We start from the raw sequence: 18,627 nt of genomic DNA, 5'->3' as shown, positions 1-18,627 counted from the left end.
ACATTATTTTCTGTAAGGCTGACTGTTTATATTCGGCTTAGTAATGAAGGATAAACAATGTGAAAAGCCAGTGAAATATGCCTTTTATTGTAGGTAGAGCTTAAGTAACTTTAGGAATCTATTTAAATCCACCTGTAGACAATCTGAGCACAATTCGTGTAATCAAAATATGAAAGTTTTATTACAATCTCTCGAGTCTTACTTCAGTGAGAAAGGGAGAGGGCATGTAGAGTAATGAGAATAATAGAGCGAACGGAGAGGCGTGAAAACTAGACGGAGATAGAGTAAGAGATAGCAAGAACTGAAAAATGTATTTGAAGAAGATGTGCACAGAAAGATAGAAAGACAGAGAGAGAGAGAGACAGAGAGCGAGAGAGACAGAAGGAGAGAGGCAGAGCACGAGAGAGAAAGATAAAGAGAGAGACATAGCAAGAAAGAGATATAAGTGAAGAGGAAGAGATAAATTAAGGCATACTAGAAAAGGCGAAATGTAGAGGGGAGATGGAAATAGGAGAGACAGATAAAAAGAGAGAAAGGAGATAAATGAAAACAGAAATAGAAGTAGTGAACGATAGGGGCAGAGGTAGAAAGAAGAACAGCCAAAAATAAAGAGGGAGGACTTGACAAAGCTGAAAATTAGTATTGAAAGAGACAGCCACAAATAAATGCTTCACAAATAAATAAATAAAGTAATTAAATAATTAAACAAAAACTAAAAAATTTAAATTTAAATATCACCTTAAATAATAAGAAAAAGAAAATCACATTTACACACAGGAATTTATTTGTAAGTGAATATTTCTTTTATTGATTTTCGCTCTCTGAATTGCACCTAGTTTTCTGTATATAGTATATTTTTATAAATCTCACAAGACCGCAGATAAACCTTATGGCTTACAATTGGCTTACAATCAGGACAGGCCAAGCAAACAACCGTCTAGCAGTTCGCGACCGGGAAAGACCCGAAAGGCATTCCATGCACAGCGAGTTATTATTGTATTTGTTTGCTCAACTTTTTGTTTGAGATGTCGAGTGCAATGATCGGTTTAATATGTTAAGGGCTGGACTCAGTTGATGACGAGCAACATGCAACCACAACAACTAGAAGAAGAAGAAGAAGAAGAGGAGATGCTGCTGCTGCTGCTGCTGCTGGCTGGTCATAATCAAATGGCAGACCGGAGGAAAAGCAACGCCCACGCCAAAAGTATCTGAATATCTGAGCAACTGCAGCTCGGCCTTCGTTTGCTCTGCGTCTTTTTCCTGTTTATTATTTCCACATCGCAGCTGCAAGGGGCCGCACTGAAGTCTGCGGGCTGGGGGGGGTGGACGGACTAGTCAACGCCAACGCGTTTCTGCCGTTCTGTGATTTACATAATGTCCTTGTCGACATCGGCAGCAGGCAGCAGGCAACAGGCAACAGGCAGCATCCCTCAACAGCTACCGCACCCGAAACCTTCGCTCTGACTAGTTTAAAAATATTAACTGTCAATTTGTATTTGGCAACACTTGGCTGAAGAGGCATTTGCCGGCAACACCCACCCCCACCCCCACCCTCACCCTCACTCTCACCCCCAGCCACAGTCACGTCGAGTGGAGCAGCGCAGCCGAAGCTGAAACGAAAGCCAAAGTGCACTTCAAGCTGGTGAAGTTCATTTGCTTGATAAAGTACTGTACTTGGCGAAGGCTTAATAACTGGGCAGCAATATATGGGAAGTAGGCTAGTGTGTGTGCGTGTGTGTATTCGGTGATGACAGATATAAAACTTAACTTTAGCTGGTAAACATAGCCCAATAGCAGAGCATGAATATAGAAATAGATCTATAAGAATATAGAATGAACAGCGGAACTTGTTTTTAAACTAATGGAGAGCATCATTAGGCATATTCTTTTAAGATTAAGCGAAATTGAAAAGAAGCGCAGAAACAAGCGAAAGAAACAGAAAACAGAAAATGTGTCTAAAAATGTTTTCATGGTGAGTTTTTCATTCAGTTTTGTCTGTTAATTAGTACAATTGCATGTTTTATATAAATAAAGGAAAATATTTTCTATAAAAGAATAATATTTAGATTTTAAGCTTATCTTTTATCTAATAGACCCGAAAAATCACAAATCAAAATATGTTTCCAAAAGAATATAAATGACATATCCTGTGCTGAAACACTCTAAAAGTAAAGCAAGCCAAAATCGTTGCTATAATTTATATGAATTAATGCTAGATTCAAGCTAAAGTCACATAAAATATATTCTATAGCAAATACATGACATGCAAAACATAATTCTACAAGCCCAATAAAAAACTTTACGGTCCACACACAAAGGGGCGCCTTTAAAAGTCCTGCAGACATGTTCATCAACTGCATAAAAGACAAAATATAAATAGCTGAGGCAAAAAAAAAAAAAAAAAACCGAGAAGCAAAATAAAGGCCAACTTTCAACTAACCAAAACTCTTTGGCAACATTTTATTATTATCTCGACAATAGTTTATCAGCGATAAAACCCTTTCGATAAGGACATAAGCACAGTGATAAGCAACAACAACAACAAAAGCGTAGACAAACAGACGATAATAATACATAATAACAGTGTAGACTCTGCCACAGTCACTCAGGCAGCACATGGAGTCGGTCCAGAGCGTCACTGAGTGTGAGAGTGTGTGAGTGCGAGCGAGACAGCGAGAGAGAGAGGGAGAGAACCAACGCATACCGTACGTCAATGATGCTAATCAGAACGTCAGTGGCCCACTTCGACTGAGCGACCGACCACCGTTTGCCCACCCTCTGCCTACGGGAGTTGGGGGTCGCAGCACGTGGTGTGCATGACTCCAACTCCAAAAGGAGCAACAACAACATAGGCCACCCCCCGGTGTGTGTGTTTGTGTGTGCATGTGTGTGATGCGTATGAGTAACGTGATAAGGGAAAACAGTGCAATAACAAGAACAACAAGAACAACAGGGGGCACTACATGCCACTCACGGCACTCACATCCCAATCGCACTCAATTCCATTCCACTCAAGCTTTGACTTTGCCCTCAGCTTACCATCACTCAATTGCACAGACACGCAAGCTCACTCACGCATTCCGCTCAAAACTTTTGTTGAGCGAAATTAAAAGGTCTCGATTCGCCAGCCGTCGTGCGTCGTATGGGTGTCTCCCTTGGCCGCACACAAGCGCACGCACACGAACACAGAGACAGCACACGAACTGGCGCCGCAACAAGTTCGCCTCGACCTCGTGCCGGGCAGGCTCGTGATTCGCCTTCTGGCTTTGGCTTTGGCTTTGGCTTGCGCTCGGCTCGGCTCGGCTCGTCGCTTCCATTCCACAAGTGGCAGTCGACGTCAACGCGTTTCCGGTGCTCAGTTTATCAACGGATTCAACGCAATTTGGTCGTCGCGAGTGACTTTGTTTCGAATTGAAAACAAAATTGCACAATTTTTCAAATATTACATCTACTATATATATACATATACATATATAGATAAAGCGAAAATTCTATATAATTTGCTGGCTGGCAAGCAAATTGAGAAAAATATTCATATAAAATGCGCAATTATTCAGTGAAATGTGTTTGTGAATATGGCCAAGATGATTGGGAAAATGTTTGATACGCATATTTCTTAAAGTTGATGAAAATTGTGATCGCTCCACTCAGTTGTGCACGAATTGTATATAATTCAGAGTCAGTCAGTCAACAATATTGAAATTCATTTGAATGTAAGTAGAGCGAAAATGAAAAAATTGATTCTATCCTCTTTATATAATAATTATTTGCATTATTTAATTTGATTTGTTAAATTTATTTCATTTGAGAAAAAGATAATAAGAACTATAATAAATTAGAATATAGAATATTCATATAAGAATATAAATATAGAATATATTATTACATATATTTCATTTTTAATTTTTTATGATTTGCGTTTTAGAGTTCAATGTTTTATTTAACAGGATTTTTAATTTAGAATATTTAAATTTATTTTATTGTATTTCAACTGCTCTGAAAAAAATGATTTATAATTTTAAATGACTCACAAATAAAGAGAATATATTATAATAAATATATAAATTTGACTTGATTCAATTTTAATTTAATCGGCAGTTTACTAAATAGTATTGGGAAATAATATTTGTAGAATTAAAAACAAAACATTTGAATATTTAAGTATATATTCCAAACCTTAAGCCTCAAGCTTCAATAGTATCAAAGCAGACGGACGGACAGCAAGGCGGACATTGCTCAAAACCAATATACTCATATTACTTTCGTGAATTAGTATAAAACCCAACAATAATAATCAATAATATTATTATTAATTTATATTAATTTTATACATACGTTTATATTTAATAATTCACGACGTTCACATACATATATATTTTTATAATAAAATAAAACACATTTTATAAGTTAATATTAAAGTATATTTCCACATGCATTTTAAAGTTAATTACAAGAAGAAAAAACAAACAGAAATAATCAAATCAGGAGTATAATTTCCATATGTAATATTATCCAATATCCAAATTCAACGAAATTTGTAATTTCAAGCATTTGCTTGACCTACTCCTTGACAAATGCGTAAGAGGAAAGGTTTCATTTTTTCACTTTGCTTGTCAACTGCAGCTCGACGTTGTTTTATAAAGCTAGCAACGACCTTTTGTTCCACAAAACCCAACAACAGCAACAACAACAACAGCGGGAAGGAACAACAGTAAGAATATTGTCGCAGAAATGTATGCTTCACTTATTTAATAGAGAGCATAATAAATATTACACAAGCGCAGGTGCTGGCTGGCTGCTCCTTAAGGACGTTTGTCAGACAAAGCTGCATAAAATCTACCGCAGTTTCAGTGTCAACAGCAGCAGCAAATGGTAACGGGAGACTGGTAGCTGTAACGGTTAACTGCAACATGTTGCATGGCGTCAACAAATCGGCTACTCATTGTCGAATAATGCTACAAACCTTCGATCAACTCCCAGCAGAAGTTCATGTAAAGTGAATTCCTGTTGATGGTATTATGTGTTATTCTTCTAAGTGGATTGATATGAATTTGATAGCGAATATGCAACAAGCAAGCGGATTTAAAGATTCTCAGGATTTGTGGATACACTCTTATAGAGATTGAAGTATGTGAAAATAGGTGCCTTAAGCTAAACACTTACGACAAATTTTATACGTCTAGGAACTTAGGTGCGATAGGACTTGGAATTCCAGCTATCCTAGCTCTACAGTAACTCTGCTAACTTAGAATATATACTGACCCAGCAAAGTATTTTCAACAATATACCAAAAATAATGTTGGATGCACGGCAAATGGGAAATTGCATCTAATAGAATTTAGATCGTGAATGAGTATTCTGCAGTCGATAACAACCATCTGAGAAATTCTTAATAACAAATTTTTAAAGGACTATTGTAGAGTAAAAGCTACATAAAATACATATACATATGTATATTTTATTTCCTTAATTACAAATTAATTTTATATTATTTGAAATAAATTTTGAATCAATTTTTATATATTTAAAACAAATTGTGAATTAATTTTTATATATTTATATTAGATTTCTTTTCTTGATAAATAACAATTTATAAGAAACTTTTTAAATAAAATATATAAAATATATTTAAAATAATATATATATATATATATATATATATATATATATATATATATATATATATATATATATATAAAGCATAAATGAAAGTATAATAATATATGTATCAACAAGATGTGATTTCTAAGAGATATAAACATATGTAAATATATATATATATATATATATTTACATATGTTTATATCTCTTAGAAATCACATCTTGTTAATAAATATATTATTATACTTTCATTTATGCTATTTTTAAATAATATTTGACATCAACTAAAGATTAACTTAATAATTTTAATAAATTTATGTAGCCTTAAGTTAAAGTTAATTTTATATTAATTGTAACTTCTTAATAATAATAATAATAATAATACTTTATACAATAAATATACGAAATCATTTAATTAATAATAGTCTAATAACTATATCTGAAAGGATACATCCTATTCGGCTAGTAGCTAGCGTACCCATTTTTTCCTTGTTTTTTATCACTAAAAGCCATTATATAACAGCAACGCACAATCGCTGGGAATGTAATCCTATAACCTTATACCCATTACAAACGCTGTGAGCAGCTCGTTGCTGTTGATGTTGATGCTGTTTTTGTTGCTGCTGTTGTTGTGGTTGTTGTTGTGGCTGTTGTTTTTGATGTTGCTGTTGTGTTTTAATTTCTTGTAGCATTTCTATTAAAGAGTCCAAAGGCCCAAGGAGCTTGCCACAACATGCAGTTCAATAATAGCGACACAGTCGCAGCTGCCAGTCGGTCAGGCGACAAAAGAAACGCGCCGCAAAGTGCGCGTTTTCTATTACGTCCCGCCCGACCAACCTCGCCCCACTGAGCCTTGCCCTTTTTGCTACCCCGCTTTCTTACGCTTCTTGCCATCCGTACCCATATCCATAACCATGTCGTTGTCCGTTGTCCGTTGTCCGTTGCTCAACAAGTCAGCGCTTTAAATGCTGCACGCTGTTCCGGTCAAATGCTTCAATGCCATAGGGCATAACCATAACAACGCCGCCAACATTCAGCGGCTCAGTTGTTTGGATCGTACCTCCGCCCACCCATCTACCTCATACACCTCCTACACAAAAAGAGCAAAGCGTTTGCGCTCAACCACAATGCAATGCATTGCGTATATCCTCTGGCTCTGGTCCTACACGTGTTTCATAATAATGCAGCTAAACAATTGTTAATAGATTGAAAGTATTCCAATTCTTGACAAATTAAGAGCTCAGAATTAGCTGATTTCAATAATGATCTATTATTATTATTATTTTTATTATGCATGAAAGTTTCATTAAATATTAAAAAGAATAACGGAAACGAAATGATTTAACTGGCCATTTAGTGAAATTATTATCGACTTAATTATTTAATAATTTGATATTTTCATAGTGTAAGAGCTAAAAATATATAATTTATGAGTGGTTGTCAATAAATTTTCTGAACAAATATATTTAATTCGCTTGATCTAAATTACATTGAATAATATCTAACACATAAAACGATTCAATAAATTATATTTTATAAATACATTAACTTAATAGGCCCAAGAAAAATATCTAGCCTATGAAACAATCGATAAATTTTATGATCGATAACAAAATTATGCAAATGGATTAGTTAACAGCAAAGAAAATATAATTAATATACTTAAAAAATAATAATCATAGAATCGATAATTATAAACCAACTGTATAGAAAGTTAACTTATCGTATAAAACGATAGCATTGAAGATGAAGTCGATTAATCAGCAAACTTTCATAACATGCATATATCTATATATATATTGAATCGATTAAATAACAACAATCTCCGAGTTTATAGTCCAACATAGCCGGATGGCAAATGCTGATAATGTCACGTGCACCAAGAGTTGATATCGATTTTAGATAAGCCAAAAGGCAAATGTGACGACATGTCTATCAATACGATTGCGAGAAACCCAATTCTAATAAGTTCAGATTGAGCAGATAAAATTGACAGACCTAAACAACATCAAACATAAATACTACGTGATGTCAAACCAGTTAACCAATTACTGTCAGCTCCATAGTAAATCTACAAAAAATATAACGAGTAAATGTGGATGTTTTGGCATAAGCATCTGATATGTCGCAGTACAAATCGATAACTCGCAGATATGCATTATTATAACTAGTTATATAAGTGGCAATAGACGATTGACGAATGAAACTTATATAATTCCAGTCTCAAAAGAATTGTGTATGATATGATACAAATATTAACAAATCACTAAAAGGATTTAAAGTTAATTTTAAATAGAATAAATAATAATATAGAATAAATATAGAAAAAAATATATAAATAAATTAATATATATAAATAATAATATAAAATAATAATAATATAGATATAGATAATAAAAATAATAAATAAATTAATTAGAATAGAATATGTAAATTATTAACAACATGTCTTTGAAACATTAATCAAAATATGGCATATTACTAATAAATACTAATTTTGTGCGATTTTTTGCATATTTATAAAACTGAGAAAAATAAGCAAATATTGTTATTTTCTGCTTTAATCGAATATGCAAGTTTTTTTAGTGAAGTACTTAATTTTTCATTAATATAAATAATGTTTAGCTATATAAAAAAAAAGATTCTTAATTACATTATAACATACATGTATAGTATATGTATTTAGTATATAGTATATGCAGTATATAAAGTGTTGTACATTTATTTAAGGACTAGATTGTTTTATTTACTATACTATTAATGAGATGTTTTGGATTTAATATTCCACAACTTTTTATGCGTACTCTGAACCCTTAGCTTAGGTTCCTGTTTTCACTACACAAAACTGTGCATTTATTTTGTTTGTAGAGAAGCAGCATTCAACTTCTATTAGAAGCTCTAAATATTTAGTTAAAAATGAAACATAAGCCTTTAATAGAGTTTACTCTAATATGAATTATTAATCACTGACAACATTTCCTTCCCTTGCAGTACTTTATTGACACAATGGACGCCACTCAACTCACCGAGCTGATGGGTAGTCACGATTTCATGCAGTTGCAGCAGCAATTGCAGCACAACTACAACACCGATGGCCACAATGGTCTCTCGCCGGAGTCTGTGGAGCGCAGCTCCAGACCTGTACGACGCGCCACGCGACGCACCTCACAGGTAAGCAAAAAAAAAGAGCAAAACAAAAGAGAAAAAAAAGAGAAAAATACATAAAATCCAATACAAGGGCTAAATGGATTGCAAATTGTTGCTATTGCGACTGTTCCACAGCTAAGCAATAACACCTACGATCTGGAGATGACCGATTCCAGTTCGCAGAGCGACGATACGAGCGGCGGCGGTGGCAGCAGCAACGGCGGCGGCAGCAGCACCAACAACAACAGCAGCAATCAGCTCGGCCCTGCGCTGAGCGGACAGCGTCCCTCGAGTCGCGGACGGCAGCAGAATGGCGGCAATCTAACAGCCAACGGCAACAGCAACAACAACAACAACGGCAGCAGCAACAACAACAACAACAATCGTCGCCGCAAAGGCGCTCTCAATGCGAAGGAGCGAAATCTACGCCGACTCGAGTCGAACGAACGGGAACGCATGCGCATGCACAGCCTGAACGATGCATTTCAATCGCTGCGCGAGGTCATTCCGCACGTGGAGATGGAGCGACGTCTGTCCAAGATCGAGACCCTGACGCTGGCCAAGAACTACATTATCAATCTGACGCACATTATACTCTCGAAGCGCAATGAGGAGGCCGCTGCCATGGAGCTGAATGCCGGCGCTGTTGGCGGCGTCTTGCTGACGAATCTGACAGCCGACAGCAATGTGGTTGCTGCTGCCAATGGCGCCAGCAATGGCTTGTGCTTTGACGATGCTCTGACTACTGGAGGAGGCGGCAGCGCTGGCGGCGGTGCCTACGACTGTGCGCTGCTCGCTGCCAGCGATGGCAGTCTGCTGAGTGCAGCAACGAGCGCCAATGCCATGCAAGCGCTGCCCATGCACATGCACGCCGAGCAGCAGCAGCAGCAGCAGCAACAGCAACAGCAGCAGCAGCAACAACAACAGCATATGCCACACCATCATCATGCCCAGCAGCCGCAAATGTTGCACTCACATGCGCATCTAGGCAACAACATGTTGCTGCCACAACAGCAGCAACAGCAGCAGCAACAGCAGCAGCAGCAGCAGCAACAGCAACAGCCACCGCAGCAACCAACGCTCATACTCAATGGTGGCACCACTTTAAATGTGGGTGGCGTTGCTGTTGCTGTCGCTGTGGGTGGCTCCGGCAATGTGGGCGTGTCTGGAGGCGTGGGCGTGTTTCCCGATGTCAATGATAATTTCGATGAGCCCTTTCGGGAGTTTCTATAAACAACCGCGAGTGGAGCTAATTCTGTAGGTCTGTGGTAAAATGGATATAAGGACACAAAATAGAATTTATAGCATACATAATCTCCAATATTAAACAATGGGAATATATAAATAATTGATTGCAAATAACAATGAGAAATACTAAGTAATTATGTAGAGAAACAGTTAAGCAACAACCCTGAGTAAATTGTATACCAAAATAGCTTTGCTTCAGAGGAAGCAACAGCTATAAGTCAAGCCAAAGAGCGTGTTATTGTGTCTTAACTAGCTGTCAAAGTTAGCAGGCACTCGAACATCCACTTAATTTCACATTGATTTTCAAGCAGTTCAAAGAAGAACTTTAACTTAATAAACTTTAACAAACTTGACTTTCATTATTTGCTTTATTTATTCAATTTAGAATGGATTTATTTTAAATATTCAGCACTTTAACAAGAGAGTAAATTATTTTTTTTTTATTTAAAAACAGAACAGGCTATCGAATTTTACCTAAATATTAAACATTACTTGTTTTCAATTTAAAATAAGAATAATAAAAATAATAAAATTATGTGCTTTTTATGTTCAGAATTTGTAGTATTTCGATTTTCATTTTATTTTATTTTACATATATTATTTTATTATATATCATAGCCTATCTAAAAATTTAGGTTTTTTTGAGCGGCTGCTAATGCTAAAATTTAAAGCTGTTTTTATCCATTTTTGTCTATTTTCAAACAATCAAGTCGAAGTTATTTGATAATTAACTATAATCTGAATTTTTTTTATTTACTACTTTTTTATTTATTTATTTTATATTATTTTTTTAATTAACTAAATTTTATTTGTTTATTTATTTTTTCTTTTTGAATGCCCAAAATGAAGAGTTAAACTCTTCATTTAAATGATTTTATTTTAAAGTAACTGACAAAATTAACGTAGAGTTTCTTCGTTTACTCCTGAGGATTTTTTGAGCAAAATACAAAAAATATTCCATAAATTAAGAAAGTTTTTTAAGAAACCTCAATGAATAGTTTCCGGTTTTATTAAGTTGCAAAAAGAAACATTGTAAAATTAAAATATATATAAATATAATAAAATAAAATAATAATAATACAAATAATAATAGTAATGCCAATAACAAAGCCGACCGTTGTGGTGCAAATTTTAAATACTTATGCAATTATTCAAAGTTGTTAATATACATACATATATACACCCACATATATATTATACCTATATATGTATATGTAATACTTTAAGCATAACTGTAATAAATATTATTTACGCAAAAGAAACGGACGAATGCAACACGAAAACATGAATGAAGCAAAAACCAAAAGTTGATTAGCATAGCAAACTGTGAATGAAACCGGAAATACGTAGATTATATATTTCTATATATGTATATATTCATATATATCAATATCTATGTATGTATGTTTGGGGTTTATGTAATTAAGTACGCATTAACAATTGGCAGCAATAGCAGCAACAAAGACGCAGCATCAATTAACGCTAAATAACTGTTGGGTGTTGGGGAGGTGTTAAGTAGATGTTGAATGATGCCACAATGGCGACCCAATGCGACGCCAGGAATGGAACTAGAGCTAGAGCGACGCCTCGCTTAGTTAATTTACCACCCATGATCATTTTAATGCACTTGAAATTTAGTGTTGTTGGAATAGCACAACACTGGCGGGGGGGAATAGCTGAAACAGGGGCGGAGCTGGGGTGGGCACAGCAATTAACACACTAAAACCGTTGAAAGCGGACCCATTGAAATTGGCACACTTCCGTTGGTGCGTCGCAGGTTAGAGAGAGACGGCACATGGATGACGTGCGTACGGTAAACACTAATAAAAATAACGGTGCCCAATGGGTGGTGTGTGTGGGACTTAGCAATAATTAAGTGAAAAATAGTAGTTAGGGTGGATGTCAACTTAAGCTTGTTGATTATGTTTGATTAGTCAAGATTTAGTCAAGTTAAATGGGATTGGGAGAGAGCTGCTCAAATGCTCAACTTTAGTTTGGATTTTCGATTTCGAATTCCATGTAGTTATAAGTCCAATATGAAACGTTATCGATATTTATTTGTAGACAAACGGACAAACAGGGCTGCATTTCGAAAAACAAATAAAAACAACGGAAATTCAACGAAACCCTGTGAACGAGTTATTCTAGTCAAAATCAGTTAAACAAACCCTGATATCCCGTTTTCAATGGGTTCAAGGTATAAATAAAAATGCAATATAGGCGAGTAGTTTAGTTGTGTAGTGAATTATTAAGCTATGTCTATTATAAAATAAATAAAATACAATTTATCAAATAATGAAATATTGTAGAAGAATACTTGCAAAACTTCTGTTAGTCTCAATTCATATATGGTTAAGGATTTGATCTAAATGAGCATTTGGTGTGTACAAGAAAATATTAGGACGTACTTGTACGTACATACATACATATATGTATGTACATATGTACCTACATACATATATATGCATATATACATATGTATGCGCAAAATTCTATATAAATCTGTAATTGGTATATATGTATGTGCATATATTCCGGCAAAATATATGTATCAACATTGTATAGATATCTATTTGCGCCTAAATAATTCAAGTTAATTTAATAAAGTCATGAAATAATTGCATGTATTTCAAATATTTGAAAACAAAACTCGCATTATTTATTTTTAAAAATGTAGCATTTTAAAATTGTGATCAACGGTTTCCGTAAGGTAAGTTTCATAAAGATAAATTTGGCATACCTGTGGATGACGCAAAAACGAATCTAGTTTACAATTTCCTGCTCTTCGCTTCAGTTTCATTTTCGGTTTTGTTTTTGTTTTGATCTTTCCACTGCAGGGAACAAATTGCATAATTTTTTACAGCATTTTAACATTACTTTATAAAAGCACACGCCCTATAATATCACCGAGCTGATCTACAACGAAACCAACCTTAATTAAACTTAATAAGTAAACGCACTATTAAAATGAAAATCTACAAAAAATATATCTGGCATGCGCTACGTTCGCCAGCACAACGAAACTATCGACACATTTGAAAATATCGCGAGCAGCAGTGCTGCCAGATAGCTAAAAATAAGTACAGTGCAATATCGGTATAAAAGCTACCAGCTTATCGACAGCCGCCACAATTTGAATTTTCTAATAATAACGGATCTAAATTCATAATTTAAATGCTATTATTAATGTTTCTTAAATGTTATATTACAAATTTTGCTATTTATTATGTTTAAGTTAAGTTAAGTTAAGTTATTTGTTTATTTTGCACAGCCAAAAGCAATTGTGTTGAGTCTATCGAGTATGTGAAAAACGCGCTCGCTCTCTTTCTCTCTCTCCCTGGCATTAAAATCGCACTCTCTGTGATTTGCTCTTTGCCGAGTAACGGACCTGCGCAATGCACTCCACAACAATAACCAAAACAAGATTTTGAGCTTGCCTTTGCATTATGTTTTTGCGCCTTGCGACTAAAACAACACGAGTTAACCCGTCGGCTAAAGAAAAACAGAATCAACATATATACAAGCGTTTTTTTCAAAAGTAGACAAACTACAGAGTTGTGATTAGTTAATTGCAATCCAAAGTGAGTATACAAATTTAAAAGTGATTTTCTGCGATAAACTAAAATTAGTAGATAAGCGTGCGTGTAAGTGTTTATATACGTGTGTTTGTGGGAATTAGGTAAACCGTCAGAGGTACATAGCTGGCGGAGTGCAGTTATTTCTATTTTTCAGGTTCACTGCCTGCTTCCGTTCTACTTAGCTGGTCTTTTGTTTGTTGCTCTTCTTTTATACTTTTTCTCAAGACGCTGCCAGATTCATTTGAGTCTGTAGATATAACACACACATACACAAATGTAAATGTATGTATATAAGCATTTATGTATGTTCCTGTGGGAAACTAGTTATATTAAGAGGAACACTGGTACGCAGCATAATAAAAATAAAAATATAGACTAAAGCAACCAATAGTTGCGTTTGATGCCGATCAAAAATTCCTGTTCATGCATACTGATGTCTGAATTTCAAGGTGTATGGTGTATGTTTTGTATGTACATATGTATGTATGCGTTTGTATTTGCCGCTTGAGTTCGTTACAGTTTGTTAACCTCTGTCGGCAGCCGTTGCAATCGGCATTTGGTCACACTGTGCTCCAATTCGCTTGTTGTTGCCGCTGCAGTTTTACAGTTGTTAACACTTTCCTCTATTACGTTTTAATTCTGAAATCTAATCAAGAGCTCCCACGCATACACACACGCACGCACAGTTGACCACTGTGCTGCTTGTCTGCTCCTGTTTAATACCCGTTAGCCATGTCTATAGGTAAATTTCCGGAATTAGCTGATGGCACGCAACCCACCTGTGTGTGTTTGTTGACATGCACGCATACATGCATACGCTTATGTATGTACATATGTACATATACATACATACATATGTACATACTATTCTTTTTTTGTATATTTGCATCAACATCGCAGCCCACTGACCCCAACAGTCTCCCATTTGATTATAAACGCGACAACAACAATTATTCTACAGTGTGCCAAGATCTCATTTAATTGTATTCATTAATTTAATTTCTATTTCTGGTTTGGGATTGAAATTTGTCTACATATGTATGTACATACTTACAAACACATCAAACATATTTGACTAAACGCAATACTTTAAGAGCCAAATTGCAATCCCAAATAAGAAATAGAAATGAAGTTCACTAATCAAATGAAATAGAATTCGTATTTATATAAATAGAAAATAAAGTGGGAATTCACACTACTTATAGTTTTCTTGAAAATCATTGCAATTTTAATATTACTTGTGGTTAGGAAGAAATGCAATGCAATACTTAATTAAAAATATATATAGAATTCTACAAAAAAATTTTAATTGTAGTTTTTACTTTATTAAAATTTTGTAGTTTGATCGCATAAGCAGTTCATTAATCATTTTGAATTAAAGGGCAGTATATATACAAAAATATCCAATTGATAATCCTAGTCTCTAGCTAGATAGTCATATTCCGAAAATGATCATATATAATAATTATATAATTCATATTTGACACACTTAAACCACTGTGCTATCCCTGCACGCCCCCAAATTATTGACAAGGTTTTTTTTTTTTTCCTAGGACGCGTTCCATTGTCCTGTTTACCTGCGTCAGTAGCAGCAGCAGGTAGACCACCGAACAGCTGAACATTTTCACTTCGGGCTCTGTTCTCTTTATAGAAACTAATTCAATCAATCCACCCAAATGTCCAGCTTTATTAACCACTTCACTTCCACCCGCCGCTGACACAATTTCTGGGCGATCGATTTTGAGACGACTTTCGCTACGATATATACATATATGTTTCCTCTCTATATGTTTGGTTTATTCATGCTTCGCAGTGGGAAATTATGCCTATTGCGTTGTCCAACTAATTGGTATTGCGACCTATTCTAATTGAAGAGTTCAAATAGGCGGACGGACAGACGCACGTACATATGTGACTTGCTTAGACATAATTTACTAGAAATAAAATATTTTATGGATTTGATGATGAGCGTAGTTCTTTTAACTATCAAGAAAAGGTTAGAGGGCAGCAATGAACGTTGTTATATATTGTGCTTGGGTATAAATACCCCTAGATGTAGGAATGCGAAAAGAGATTGAAATTGGGTATTTAATTAAATATAAAATATAGAACATAAATATATTAAAATATGAATATCTCATGAACTTGACGCTTACTTACTTACAACACATACGAATGTCAGCAATAACCCATTAACCTCTTTACCCATTTAAAATAAATTTTCAAAAATATAATAATTTGCTTGGAAATTGCTTTTAGTACGTATTCCATTTCCTAATAGTCGACATACAGCTGCATAGATCTCCACGCTTCTGAGCTCTACATATATTGCACGCATTTTGCATTGATTTTTATGCGAGTTGCATGCAGCGAAATGTTAAGAGCCCATCACGTCCTTGCCACCAAAAACAATGCATTCAACGAGGCAGAGCAACAATTCGATATAATAGCAAATAATAATGCGGTAAGAACTAGGCCAGAGCCACATGAAAAAGTGGCTAAATGCAGGCGCACTCATTTCTACACGGACTTGGCCACATTCGTTGAGGGTTGTTGTAGGGTTAATCCGCAGCCAGACGTCGCTAGGCACAGGTGTGGCACAGGCCGGTGGCAGGTGGCAGGCGGCAAATAGAGACACTTGGACATCGTTATGGCTGGTCATGGGGGAGGCGCTTTGCGTGTCTGTCACTGATTTGGGGGTTGGCTCCAATAACTTTCCCCTTCGTTTTGTGCGGTTGACCATACACACATATTGATTTTTATTCTATTTTTTAGACCCCGCCGTTTTTTTTTTGCCTGTTTTGATTAATATTTTGCCCATTTCCTTCCAGTATCTAGACGGTGTCCGGTGTGAAAGGTTCTGACCACAAAAAATAAAAAAAATGGCATCCGGCGGCTTGACATGTGTCAAATATATAACTTTCTTTTGCAATCTGCTGTTTGCGGTAAGTTAACAAAAGAGTTTGAATAATAAATGAATAATGAACCATTATATATCTCTATATAGCTCACGGGTCTCCTGATCCTGTTGGTGGGCGCAATGGTGCAGCTGAACTATGCTCATTACTCGAACTTTGTGAGTGATCATATTTGGACGGCGCCCATTATACTGATGGTTGTGGGCGCCGCTGTGGCTTTTATCTGTTTCCTGGGCTGCTGTGGCGCATTGAAGGAGAACAGCTGCATGATACTCAGCTTCGCCATATTGGCAGTGATAATATTCCTTTTGGAAATTGGTCTGGGAATTGCTGGCTATATCAAGCACTCGGGCCTGCCGCAGCTAATGGAAACACAATTCAATACGACCATGAAGAACTATAAGGAGCGTGATGACTATCGTGATGCCTGGACTTTGCTGCAAACCGAATTGGATTGCTGTGGCACAAATGGACCTAACGACTGGGATGCCATCTTTCCCAACAAGACTTTGCCCCCGGCCTGTTGCAAGGTGATCAATCTCAGCGAGGCCAAGGAGTGCACCACCCTGCATGCCGTGCAGCAGGGCTGTCTGCAGAAGCTGTTGCACATACTCGACTCAAAGACTTTGATACTGGCCGGCGTGGTGCTCGCTGTGGCAGGCATACAGGTGAGCGATATACATATATATATGTATTATTGAATGTCTTTAATTTAAAAATTCCCCTCTTCAATTCTTCTATTTAGCTGCTCACCATACTCTTTGCCTGCTGCTTGTATCGTTCGTTTCGCCGCAGCTACGATCACGTTTAGGCTGCGTAGCGAGGATCCCATCTATCGATTTTAAAAACAGAAAGAAATCGTAGTGTAGTCTGTAGTTTTGTCACATGCATGCGATATAACTCGTTGCCGTCTCTCAAGAGGATATTATATAATAATTATAATACACAAAGAAAAAGAAAAACACAAATCACAACACATTCTCAATTCACAAATTCACAACTTGCATTTTTGTCAATCACTGTTAGCCCAGCATTCTAAGATTTATTTTGTACTATGCACCTACATATATATATATACACACATATATCTGAAAACTTGTTAATGTTATGTCCAGCTCAGTTGTGCTGAGCTCTATATACATAAGCCAACCACTTATATATCTCATATCTACTTATGTTTCATTGCTTTCTTGTATTAGTTGAAAATATATACATATATATTTATTTATATTTTTACTTGCTCCATTCCCATTCATGCCATCGCAACATACCCATTAGGCATATCAATCAAACCAAATAACTGTATCATCTATATAAACTATATACCGACTGTGTCGAAATTGATTTTACAAAGTGTCCTTGAAACAAAAGTTTTGATATGTAATGTACATTTAATTGCATTTTCAATTTTTGCAATGTGTCTGTGTGTGTATGGCCTGTAGACCTATCCTTAAGAAACCCCACCCATTTGCTAATTGTTCTCTTTTATATACCCTTTAGACCTTGATGCAATTTATTATATACACATGAACAGAACACTGCATTTTACACACACACACGGCAATATTTTTAGCAATACACAAACATACCCAATATGCATATAGATATATATATATATATATATGTATATTAATTTATATATACAATGAATATCTATGTGACTGTATTTGTATTTGTATTCGTATTTGTATTGTAAAGTAAAATAACGAAAAAAGACATTTGGGAGAATTTTACATATCTTGGCAAGTCCTTGAAATAAATTAAAGAATCTGAAGTAGATTAAAGAAAACTGAAAGCGAATTTACAGTTTTAAATCGAAATAATTTAAATTATATTTACTAAACAGTGTGCTACTAAAAGAAAATCGCAAACTATACACAAAAATGCATATTACAATTCAATGCTAGATTCTGTAATCTGAAGAAAGTGATCCATGCAATTGTCTTAAACAGCACGACTTTTTAATTCTCAATATGCATTATTCTTAATATGTATTTTAAATATAATATGAGTTTAAATGATTGTGCAGCACTGAAAAACTTATGAATCAATAAACGAACAAATGACAAAAATAATCAAGTCTGTGCGTAAATTAAATTTCTATAGCAAGTAAAATTTTATTTCTATTGGCTCAA

The 18,627-nt window shown here is 35.3% G+C and overlaps 2 protein-coding genes across 3 annotated transcripts; both read left to right on the top strand.

Moving 5' to 3' along the window:
- The first annotated feature begins 3,482 nt into the window (after nucleotides 1-3,482).
- Nucleotides 3,483-10,387, top strand: dimm (basic helix-loop-helix family member dimmed). Of its 2 annotated transcripts, XM_030388360.2 has the most exons (3): nucleotides 3,483-3,713; nucleotides 8,593-8,772; nucleotides 8,884-10,376. In XM_030388360.2, the coding sequence occupies exons 2-3, from the start codon at nucleotides 8,608-8,610 to the stop codon at nucleotides 9,979-9,981; spliced, it is 1,263 nt and encodes a 420-aa protein (XP_030244220.1). In that variant the 5' UTR covers nucleotides 3,483-3,713; nucleotides 8,593-8,607; the 3' UTR covers nucleotides 9,982-10,376. The 2 variants fall into 2 exon arrangements, with proteins under 2 accessions (XP_030244220.1, XP_089114380.1); XM_089258254.1 differs by lacking the exon at nucleotides 3,483-3,713 and having other exon boundaries at nucleotides 8,653-8,772; nucleotides 8,840-10,387.
- A 2,988-nt stretch (nucleotides 10,388-13,375) lies between these two features.
- On the top strand, nucleotides 13,376-18,567 carry Tsp39D (Tetraspanin 39D). Its single transcript, XM_030388363.2, has 4 exons — nucleotides 13,376-13,577; nucleotides 16,406-16,519; nucleotides 16,582-17,160; nucleotides 17,238-18,567. Exons 2-4 carry the CDS (start codon nucleotides 16,457-16,459, stop codon nucleotides 17,301-17,303), a joined length of 708 nt encoding a protein of 235 aa, XP_030244223.1. The 5' UTR covers nucleotides 13,376-13,577; nucleotides 16,406-16,456; the 3' UTR covers nucleotides 17,304-18,567.
- The last annotated feature ends 60 nt before the right edge of the window (nucleotides 18,568-18,627 follow it).

This window comes from Drosophila navojoa, chromosome 3, assembly GCF_054131105.1.
Source record: "Drosophila navojoa isolate 15081-1374.11 chromosome 3, UAZ_NAV_1.0, whole genome shotgun sequence".
Lineage (NCBI taxonomy): Eukaryota > Metazoa > Arthropoda > Insecta > Diptera > Drosophilidae > Drosophila > Drosophila navojoa.
This window is presented reverse-complemented; position numbering and strand designations above follow the sequence as displayed.